At 43.2% G+C, this 12,203-nt stretch overlaps 1 protein-coding gene across 1 annotated transcript; it reads left to right on the top strand.

The window, feature by feature from the left end:
* Nucleotides 1-957: 957 nt before the first annotated feature.
* On the top strand, nt 958-7,806 carry LOC311120529 (uncharacterized protein; the record flags this gene model as incomplete). Its single annotated transcript, XM_084195113.1, has 4 exons — nt 958-974; nt 1,282-1,313; nt 1,834-2,370; nt 6,268-7,806. 4 exons carry the CDS (start codon nt 958-960, stop codon nt 7,122-7,124), a joined length of 1,443 nt encoding a protein of 480 aa, XP_084051239.1. The 3' UTR covers nt 7,125-7,806.
* Between the last annotated feature and the right edge of the window lie 4,397 nt (nt 7,807-12,203).

The raw sequence follows: 12,203 nt of genomic DNA, 5'->3' as shown, positions 1-12,203 counted from the left end.
CAGAATTGACAATTTGACTTTGAATGAAAGGAAATAGAATTGAATTCAGTGAAATTCAAAATGCCTCTATTCTACAATGTACCTCTTGTACAGAAAACATCAAACATGATGTTATATACAGCAATAACAAATATTGGTGAAAACAATTGATTTTCAGGGAAAACTCTTAAAATGAACGACCAAGGAAAAAACAAAAACCTGTATGCAAATATTTAAAGTTATATTTTCATTCATTCACTTCAATTTTGTTCGAATATGGGCAAAATATGACATTTCCCAGAATGCATTAGTTTAACCCTCAAGTCGACCAAATGTTTGGTGGAAATATAATTGGCTACTCTAAGAACCGAGGGTTAAAGACTATATGAAGATTGTTTGCAGAGAAAAGTGATATATTCTTTGGTATCTAGATTTAAGTAAACTCATGTTCTATGACTGAGAGCTACAGTGGGGGGAAAAAAAGTATTTAGTCAGCCACCAATTGTGCAAGTTCTCCCACTTAAAAAGATGAGAGAGGCCTGTAATTTTCATCATAGGTACACGTCAACTATGACAGACAAAATGAGAAAAAAAAATCCAGAAAATCACATTGTGGCTGACTAAATACTTTTTTCCCCCCACTGTATTTCTTTGAATTGCACTGATTTCAACCCTACTTCCTGTCACTCAAATTCTACATCCTGTGACCAATTTAATTCTAACTTCAACTCATGAAATTCCAAAGTTGTGATTTGAGCCTAACCCTGGTTGGTATGATGGAGTCAGTCTTCAGGGAATTAGGCACAGTGTCTGAATTAAGAGAGTTATTGATGATTGTGGTCGTAGTTGGACTGAGAAGAGTGAGGCTGGATTCATGAGTACTGTGGGAATCGGGTCCAAAGGGGCAGGTAGTTGACCTCAGACAGATGTTGGGGTTGTCAATGAGAATTTGGTGGAACTGCAGCTGGGAGGCTCAGTATGAAGCAGAGGGGCAGGTAGTTGACTTCAGACAGATGTTGGGGTTGTCAATGAGAATTTGGTGAAACTGCAGCTGGGAGGCTCAGTATGAAGCAAAGGGTAGATTGTACAGTGCAATAGATGCACTTGATTTTGGATTTTGGGATTTGAAAAATTCATTAAAACAGTTTCATTGCTCAATGGAGTGGGTAAAGGAGGAGTTATCTGGTGGTTGAACTCATTTCTATATAACAGAACATATAATTCTGGGTTTCCCCTCACCATTTGCAATGAGATTGGTATCGTATAACTTGTGTGCAGTGTTCAGTGCCTCTTTGTGTGCAGTCTGGTGATATGCCAGGACCTGGGCATGAGCAGTTAGCTTTGTTTTTTTGTTGTTGCTCCCAGCAACTTTCATAGAACGTAGATCACTGTTAAACCATGATGCAGAGCGTTTGTTTGACTGAATTAATATGGCATTTGCTTAAATGCAGTCAGATGTGTAGTAGATGGTAAGTTTATTTTAAATGAAATAAAATAATTTTCTCTCAACTGCGTTACCCCCTCCAGTCAGCTGACGGCGATGAGCGTCTTTCCGGTGATGCTGCCAGTGTGACGTATAATCTAGTGGACGGGACGCTTCTTCAATAACAACAGCAACAGTTAGTCAGACACCTCCGTAGCTTGCTAGACGACATAGCCAAAAGGTTCAAGCTCTTTAGACTGTCTCGGTGTATATTTGCCTCTGTGTGTTAAACACACTTCTGTCGTTTAGCTACCCTATTTCATGTTATATTTACGTTGTTAGTCAGCTAGCAGCCTGGTTAAGTTAGCACTAGCCTAGCTAGCTAACACCCCCGACCATGAGCTCACTAAGCTACTCTCCTCCTGATAAAGAAGAGGAGGTCTGCTGGACGGAGAAAGAAGATCTAGTGAAAGAAGAGGAGGATGTTACAATACAAAAACAAGTAGAGGGTGAAGCTGTTACCGTGAAAGAAGAAGAGAAAGACGTTACAGTGAAAGAAGAGGGAGACGCGTTCAGAGTGAAAGAAGAGGAGGATGTTACAGTGAAAGAAGAGGAAGACGCGTTCAGAGTGAAAGAAGAGGAGGATGTTACAGTGAAAGAAGAGGAAGACGCGTTCAGAGTGAAAGAGGAGGAGGATGTTACAGTGAAAGAAGAGGAAGACGCGTTCAGAGTGAAAGAAGAGGAGGATGTTACAGTGAAAGAAGAGGAAGACGCGTTCAGAGTGAAAGAGGAGGAGGATGCGGTTTTTGGAGTGGAGGAGGGGGAGATGACTGTCGCATTGAAAGAAGAGGAAGGAGAGTTCAGAGTGAAAGAGGCGGAGAATGTTACTGTGAAAGAAGAGGAGGAAGAGGAGGTTGCCGTTTTTGGAGTGAACGAGGAGGGGGAGGAAGTAGATCTGATTACCACCAGTAAGTACTATCTTAATAACAGGAGCACAACCAACCTCTGTTAGCGCAATAATGGACGAAAGAAGCCTAACGTTACTTATTATAGTCCATGGACCTTACATGTTCTGCTTAGTGGCGATTTGGCTCTGGCAGCCGAAACGGCCAAATACTAAATGTGAATCCATTCTCAATTGCGGTACGGTTCTAGAAACATAAATCTCTCTATTTTTGATGTGATATTAAAGATAATTTCACAAAATGCAAAATATACACTTACTGCACACTGTTTTAACACCTTTTCAGCCTTCAGTGTTTTTCCAGTGACAACACCTTTGTGGCGTCCGTCTTCCATTTACAGACAGGTGTTAGGAGACGCTGATAGCTAATTAGCACAGGGACGCCTCTGACTTCCGTCTGTTTTCCCCAAACACGCGCTGTAACATGGAGATATGGCCGTGTGGGAACATTAACCCTATAAACGTAGCAATGAAACCATTTTTATTGCTGGTCTGAAAGATAAGTTCCTTTATGCTTCCAAAACCGTACAGCAACGCATGCTTGTTCATGTTCAGACCGAGCGTCGGGGCTCTTAGCAAAAACTCCCCATGTACAGAAGAAGCCTTCTTCCAACGACTCTGACGTGTAATGGAACGATCACAGGCTAACCCCCTGTCTGCTGTCTGTTGAACCAATGTGTGGTTTTAAAGGCTAACCCCCTGTCTACTGTCTGTTGAACCAATGTGTGGTTTTAAAGGCTAACCCTCTGTCTGTTGAACCAATGTGTGGTTTTAAAGGCTAACCCTCTGTCTGTTGAACCAATGTGTGGTTTTAATGCAGCGTTCTACTGAAGTTGTACATTTAAATATGTTGTTCTGTACCGTAGGAATTGTTAAAGCTACACTGTGAAATATGTGTACCACTCAAAATGCTTGACCTTTGATTGTAATACTGTAGTCCTCAATATCTATTATTGGGTCGTTCCACAAATTCGGTGGCTTTTGAGAAGTGTAACTTGGTAAAAAAAACACACAAAAAAAACGTTTGTTTTCACCAAATTGTTACATTCTGTCATAAAGAGCACATGTTCAACTTCATGAACTAGTTTCTGAAGACAGAAAAACAAACAAAAAACTACAGTAAGTGCTAAATAAAGTAACAGGGTTTATTAAAAAATATATATAGATATTCCTTATTTTACCAGGTGAGTTGACTGAGAATACATGATCATTTGCAACAATGAACTGGGGAAAGTTTAGCGTAACAGGGTTGACAATTTGTTCTTAAATCACCATAAATCCCCTCGTGACGGGGGGAATGGAAGTTGTTGTGCAAAAAAATTAATAAAAAATAAGAAGTTTGACCTTAAAATGAGGGACAAACGTAAATGACTCACTAATCGCATGAAATAAATAATACATCTTCAGAAATGACTTTGTCAAAGCAGCAAAATAAATAGGGCTTTACAATTATGGTGAAACCTGGATCGTTTTTGGGATTAAGTGGGTTAAAATCATCCTAGAAGTGACACAGGTTTGACGGAAGGACATGTCAAAATGCTACGTTTGGACACTAGCAAGCCTTTATTAATATAAAAAATGCATTGAATTCTCCATGTGGGCTATATTAAAGGGCACTTCATTTAATATAACAGGCTTCTAGAATTCAATGTTGGTGCACAATTTCTACTTAAAATATCAAAGGGACGCCAAAGGCCCTCTTTTGGTTGAACGACCTAATTAGAGTGCTTTACTCAGCCTAAAAACAGGGACCTTATTAGAGTACTTTACGCAGCCTAAAAACAGGGACCTTATTAGAGTGCTTTACTCAGCCTAAAAACAGGGACCTTATTAGAGTGCTTTACTCAGCCTAAAAACAGGGACCTTATTAGAGTGCTTTACTGAGCCTAAAAACAGGGACCTTATTAGAGTGCTTTACTCAGCCTAAAAACAGGGACCCTTACTAGAGTGCTTTACTCCGCCTAAAAACAGGGACCTTATTAGAGTACTTTACTCAGCCTAAAAACAGGGACCTAATTAGAGTGCTTTACTCAGCCTAAAAACAGGGACCTTATTAGAGTGCTTTACTCAGCCTAAAAACAGGGACCTTATTAGAGTGCTTTACTCAGCCTAAAAACAGGGACCTTATTAGAGTACTTTACTCAGCCTAAAAACGGGGACCTTATTAGAGTGCTTTACTCAGCCTAAAAACGGGGACCCCTATTAGAGTGCTTTACTCAGCCTAAAAACAGGGACCTTATTAGAGTACTTTACTCAGGACATTCCATGAAAGATGTGAAGCTCTATATTGTTGTTATTATTAAAGACACCGATTTATTTTTATAATAATTATAATAATAATATGCCATTTAGCAGATGCTTTTATCCAGAGCGACATACAGTCATGTGTGCATACATTTTTACGTATGGGTGGTCCCGGGGATCGAACCCACTACCCTGGCATTACAAGCAGAGAGCACGAATTGGTAGAGCACGGCGCTTGTAACGCCAGGGTAGTGGGTTCGATCCCCGGGACCACCCATACGTTAAAATGTCACTTAAACAACGACATCAGCTGGAGCATGTCCATGTCACTAAAACAACGACATTACATTTGAGTCATTTAGCAGACTTATCCAGAGCGACTTACAGGAGCAATTAGGGTTAAGTGCCTTGCTCAAGGGCACATCGACAGATTTTTCACCTAGTCGGCTCGGGGATTAGAACCAGATACCTTTCGGTTACCGGCACAACGCTCTAAACCACTAAGCTACCTGCCGCCCCAGGTCAGTTGGAGCATGTCCATGTCACGTAATCAACGACATCAGCTGGAGCATGTCCATGTCACGCGTAGTAGACCAGAGTAGACTGATAGGACTGCTTGGACTGCTGTTCTTCATTCACAATTGGTGATGACATAATTCTGCATAGTTCACTTCCCGTCGCTCATCAACTCACCCGTTTCCCCCCATCATAATTTACTTCATTTATTTCATCCGTTGTTATATTGTGTGAAATATAGATTTAGGTTCGGTTTTGAAGCATTTATTGGGGTGATTATCAACTGGGCACGGAACTTTTAAACTGTCGGGAGACGGAGCGGACAAGGTGGGGGAAAATCATTCATAAAATGACATGCCCTCCTAAAACTGGTTATAACACCAGTTCTGTTTGCCCTCCTAAAACTGGTTATAACACCAGTTCTGTTTGCCCTCCTAAAACTGGTTATAACACCAGTTCTGTTTGCCCTCCTAAAACTGGTTATAACACCAGTTCTGTTTGCCCTCCTAAAACTGGTTATAACACCAGATCTGTTTGCCCTCCTAAAACTGGTTATAACACCAGTTCTGTTTGCCCTCCTAAAACTGGTTATAACACCAGTTCTGTTTGCCCTCCTAAAACTGGTTATAACACCAGTTCTGTTTGTGAAATGTATATTGTGACAATGACAGTATCATTATATAGACTTATTATCCAGTTCTGTTTGTGAAATGTAGATTGTCACAATGACAGTATCATTATATAGACTTATTATCCAGTTCTGTTTGTGAAATGTAGATTGTAAAACAACACATGTAGAGATCTGTCAGGTCTTGGTGATGGTCTTCACCAGCTTCAGATGATAAGGTGTTGTTCAGCCAGGCAGTTCAGAAAGGCTGGGCAGTAGCTTAATGTAGAGATCTGTCAGGTCTTGGTGATGGTCTTCACCAGCTTCAGATGATAAGGTGTTGTTCAGCCAGGCGGTTCAGAAAGGCTGGGCATAAGCTTAAGCGGAGGGAGCTTCGACGTCACAGAGAGGGAGGGGCATCAGTCAGTCACTTAGACAGGCTCCTCCTCTAATATGAAGACAGTTTTATAATGTGGAAGTTTTACTCGGGTCTCTTTAAGTATTTAACGAAATCATCTGTTTTGTCTTTGGCAGGAGAGAGACCAGACTCTCACTCTGACAGCGGGAAGAGTCCTTCAGGGGAACCAGACCTAGAAACATCCAAACCAGCGAGACGACATCACTGCTCCCACTGTGGAAAGAGTTTTAGCTGGTTAGGGTACCTAAAACGGCATGAGCGAAAACACACAGGAGAAAAGCCTTTCCAATGTTCCCAGTGTGGAAAGAGTTTTACCTGGTTAGGGAGCCTGAATGAGCATAAGAGAATACACTCTGGAGAGAAGCCTTACCACTGTTCCCAATGTGGAATGACTTTTACCTGGTTAGGGAGCTTGAAAACGCATGAGAGGGGACACACAGGGGAAAAGCCTTTCCAGTGTTCCCAGTGTGGAAAAAGTTTTACCCAGTTAGGGAGCCTGAAGGAGCATGAGAAGGTACACACAGGAGAAAAGCCTTTCCAATGCTCCCAGTGTGGAAAGCGTTTTACCCAGTTAGGGACCCTGAAGGAGCATGAGAAGATACACACAGGAGAAAAGCCTTTCCAATGCTCCCAGTGCGGAAAGAGTTTTACCCGCTTAGGGAACCTAAAAGAGCATGAGACAACACACACACAAGAAAAGCCCTTCCAATGCTCCCTGTGTGGAAAGAGTTTTACCAAGTTATTGTCCCTGAATAGGCATGAGCGGACACACACAGGAAGGGATAAGACCTACCACTGCTCCCTGTGTGGAAAGATATTTAACCGGTTAAGGCATCTGAATAAGCATGAAAGGATACATACACAGGAGGAGAAGACATACCACTGCTCTCATTGTGGAAAGACATTTTCCCAGTCAGAGGACCTGAAATCACATGAGAGAATAGAGAGGCTGTGTTCTGACTTATGTTTTTGACTGAGAATTAGTGTTTTTGTTTATGCCACATTAAATCATATTGTTTATATGAAATCATAATTTAAAAAAATAGGCCCACTTTTGTTTTAGTTTTCATCTGGTGACATGATGATGTCTAAAATCAGATTAAATATTATACAATGTGTATTTTGTTTTGATTATGAACTTTAATGCATTGGATACAAGGATAAACCCTCCAATGTTGTTCATTATATTATTAGGATATTGCTAAATGTAAATTATTATATAGATGAATGGAGTTTTACATTTCTTGATTCTAACCTTTAAACCTCTTGAATTTGATATGATTTGGCTTTCGCGAAGTTAATTCGATTGATTATATGATGTGGATATTGCCTAATGAATTTGATTACATGATTTAGATATTGCAAAATTAATTAGATTACTTGATTTAGATATTGAAATGTTTTAAATTATTAAATAGATGAATAGAATGTGCATTTATTGATTCTAACTTTGAAACGTCTAGAATTGAGTCGTTTTGTTTCATTGAGTTAATTTTGTGTACTAGTCTTCAGGCGATGCTTCTAGCGTGACGTATAAGAGACGTTTTGACTGATGTCACGTCTATGCTAATATGGCTAAAAATCGCTAGCTGGCGATTGGCGCTAACCAACACCTGGAAGAACGTATTTGAGAGACAACAAGTGCTCATTGTGCCAAATTTTATAATAATTGTTTTCAATAAACATTTGAGAAATACAGTGTGTACATGTTGTTAATAATCTACGCCAACCCCGTCGGTTTTGCCCCATAGTTGCACACGCATCAGTTTTATTGCTAAACAACCAACCAGTCTATAAGGTTAGCGGTGTGGTTAGGTTTAAAATGGTAGAAATAGGCAGGGTTTAGCCATTTGTGGCTGTGGTAAGTAGTGATGACCCAACAACAACAACAACAACAACAACAGCTAGTCGGTCACCTTGGTAGCTAGCTAGCCAAAATGGCCGACAGATTCAAGCTCTTCAGTGTTTTCACTGTGGTCAAGTGAGCCGACACTCGCTAAACGGGGTCCAGCCATCCGCTATTCAGTTTCCTCCTGAATTTGGGTGCGCGAATACACAACAGGTGTTTTCTGGGAAACTGAGTCAGATGCGCTCTCATGTGACGATAGCTACAAATCATTACAAGCAAACAGTTTGAAGCACACTTATTCAATCTTCCATAATAAAAATTACACCAAATAGTTTCTTTCATTTTCAAAAGTAGAGTAGCCGTGGTGGTGCTGTTGAGGAAATGTTATAGCAAGATGTGTTTACACCCTTACAAAAAAAATATTGCAGTTTTGAAACTGCAGTAAAAGTGCAGAAAACTGCAGTCGAATGGTATTTTGGACGCAGTAAGTGCAGAATAACTGCAGTGTGTACTGCACTCTGACTGCAGTATTGTTTTCATGACTCATGACACACAATGTCACCAAGATCTAAGTGACCTTGAGTTGACCCTTGACCCTTGACCCTACACACTGACAGGACTCTACACACTGACAGGACTCTATACACTGACAGGACTCTATACACTGACAGGACTCTACACACTGACAGGACTCTACACACTGACAGGACTCTACACACTGACAGGACTCTACACACTGACAGGACTCTACACGCTGACAGGACTCTACACACTGACAGGACTCTACGCGCTGACAGGACTCTACACTTAACATGTACACACATTTATAATGACTCTACACACTGACTGGACTCTACACACTGACAGGACTCTACACGCTGACAGGACTCTACACACTACACGCTGACAGGACTCTACACGCTGACAGGACTCTACACACTACACACTGACAGGACTCTACACACTGACAGGACTCTACACACTGACAGGGCTCTACACACTGACAGGACTCTACACTTAACATGCACACATATTTATAATGACTCTACACACTGACAGGACTCTACACACTGACAGGGCTCTACACGCTGACAGGACTCTACACACTGACAGGACTCTACACACTGACAGGACTCTACACACTGACAGGACTCTACACGCTGACAGGACTCTACACGCTGACAGGACTCTACACACTACACACTGACAGGACTCTACACACTGACAGGACTCTACACACTGACAGGGCTCTACACACTGACAGGACTCTACACACTGACAGGGCTCTACACACTGACAGGACTCTACACACTGACAGGACTCTACACGCTGACAGGACTCTACACACTACACGCTGACAGGACTCTACACGCTGACAGGACTCTACACACTACACACTGACAGGACTCTACACACTGACAGGACTTTACACACTGACAGGGCTCTACACACTGACAGGACTCTACACGTAACATGCACACATATTTATAATGACTCTACACACTGACAGGACTCTACACACTGACAGGACTCTACACTTAACATGCACACATATTTATAATGACTCTATACACTGACAGGACTCTACACTTAACATGCACACATATTTATAATGACTCTACACACTGACAGGACTCTACACGCTGACAGGACTCTACACACTGACAGGACTCTACACACTACACACTGACAGGACTCTACACACTGACAGGACTCTACACACTGACAGGGCTCTACACACTGACAGGACTCTACACACTGACAGGGCTCTACACACTGACAGGACTCTACACACTGACAGGACTCTACACACTGACAGGGCTCTACACACTGACAGGGCTCTACACGCTGACAGGACTCTACACACTACACGCTGACAGGACTCTACACGCTGACAGGACTCTACACACTACACACTGACAGGACTCTACACACTGACAGGACTTTACACACTGACAGGGCTCTACACACTGACAGGACTCTACACGTAACATGCACACATATTTATAATGACTCTACACACTGACAGGACTCTACACACTGACAGGACCCTACACACTGACAGGACTCTACACGCTGACAGGACTCTACATACTGACAGGACTCTACACACTGACAGGACCCTACACACTGACAGGACTCTACACTTAACATGCACACATATTTATAATGACTCTACACACTGACAGGACTCTACACTTAACATGCACACATATTTATAATGACTCTACACACTGACAGGACTCTACACACTGACAGGACCCTACACACTGACAGGACTCTACACGCTGACAGGACTCTACACGCTGACAGGACTCTACACACTGACAGGACTCTACACACTGACAGGACTCTACACGCTGACAGGACTCTACACACTACACACTAACAGGACTCTACACACTGACAGGACTCTACACACTGACAGGACTCTACACACTGACAGGACTCTACACACTGACAGGACTCTACACACTGACAGGACTCTACACACTGACAGGACTCTACATACTGACAGGACTCTACACACTGACAGGACTCTACACGCTGACAGGACTCTACACACTACACACTGACAGGACTCTACACACTGACAGGACTCTACACACTGACAGGACTCTACACGCTGACAGGACTCTACACACTGACAGGACTCTACACGCTGACAGGACTCTACACGCTGACAGGACTCTACACGCTGACAGGACTCTACACACTGACAGGACTCTACACACTGACAGGACTCTACACACTGACAGGACCCTACACACTGACAGGACCCTACACGCTGACAGGACTCTACACACTGACAGGACTCTACACGCTAACAGGACTCTACACATAACACACTGACAGGACTCTACCCACTGACAGGACTCTACACACTGACAGGACTCTACACACTGACAGGACTCTACACACTGACAGGACTCTACACACTGACAGGACTCTACACACTGACAGGACTCTACACACTGACAGGACCCTACACGCTGACAGGACTCTACACACTGACAGGGCTCTACACACTGACAGGACTCTACACGCTAACAGGACTCTACACGCTAACAGGACTCTACACATAACACACTGACAGGACTCTACACGCTAACAGGACTCTACACATAACACACTGACAGGACTCTACACACTGACAGGACTCTACACACTGACAGGACTCTACACACTGACAGGACTCTACACACTGACAGGACTCTACACACTGACAGGACTCTACACACTGACAGGACTCTACATACTGACAGGACTCTACACACTGACAGGACTCTACACGCTGACAGGACTCTACACACTACACACTGACAGGACTCTACACACTGACAGGACTCTACACACTGACAGGACTCTACACACTGACAGGACTCTACACGCTGACAGGACTCTACACACTGACAGGACTCTACACGCTGACAGGACTCTACACGCTGACAGGACTCTACACACTGACAGGACTCTACACACTGACAGGACTCTACACACTGACAGGACCCTACACACTGACAGGACCCTACACGCTGACAGGACTCTACACACTGACAGGACTCTACACACTGACAGGACTCTACACACTGACAGGGCTCTACACATAACACACTGACAGGACTCTACATACTGACAGGACTCTACACACTGACAGGACTCTACACACTGACAGGACTCTACACACTGACAGGACCCTACACGCTGACAGGACTCTACACACTGACAGGACTCTACACACTGACAGGACTCTACACGCTAACAGGACTCTACACGCTAACAGGACTCTACACATAACACACTGACAGGACTCTACACGCTAACAGGACTCTACACATAACACACCGACAGGACTCTACACACTGACAGGACTCTACACACTGACAGGACTCTACACGCTGACAGGACTCTACACACTACACACTGACAGGACTCTACACACTGACAGGACTCTACACACTGACAGGACTCTACACACTGACAGGACTCTACACGCTGACAGGACTCTACACACTGACAGGACTCTACACGCTGACAGGACTCTACACGCTGACAGGACTCTACACACTGACAGGACTCTACACACTGACAGGACTCTACACACTGACAGGACCCTACACACTGACAGGACCCTACACGCTGACAGGACTCTACACACTGACAGGACTCTACACGCTAACAGGACTCTACACATAACACACT

The sequence above is a fragment of the Coregonus lavaretus genome, assembly GCF_964263955.1.
Source record: "Coregonus lavaretus genome assembly, contig: HAP1_SCAFFOLD_47, whole genome shotgun sequence".
Lineage (NCBI taxonomy): Eukaryota > Metazoa > Chordata > Actinopteri > Salmoniformes > Salmonidae > Coregonus > Coregonus lavaretus.
The sequence above is the reverse complement of the archived record's forward strand: the minus strand, read 5'-3'. Positions and strand labels throughout refer to the sequence as shown.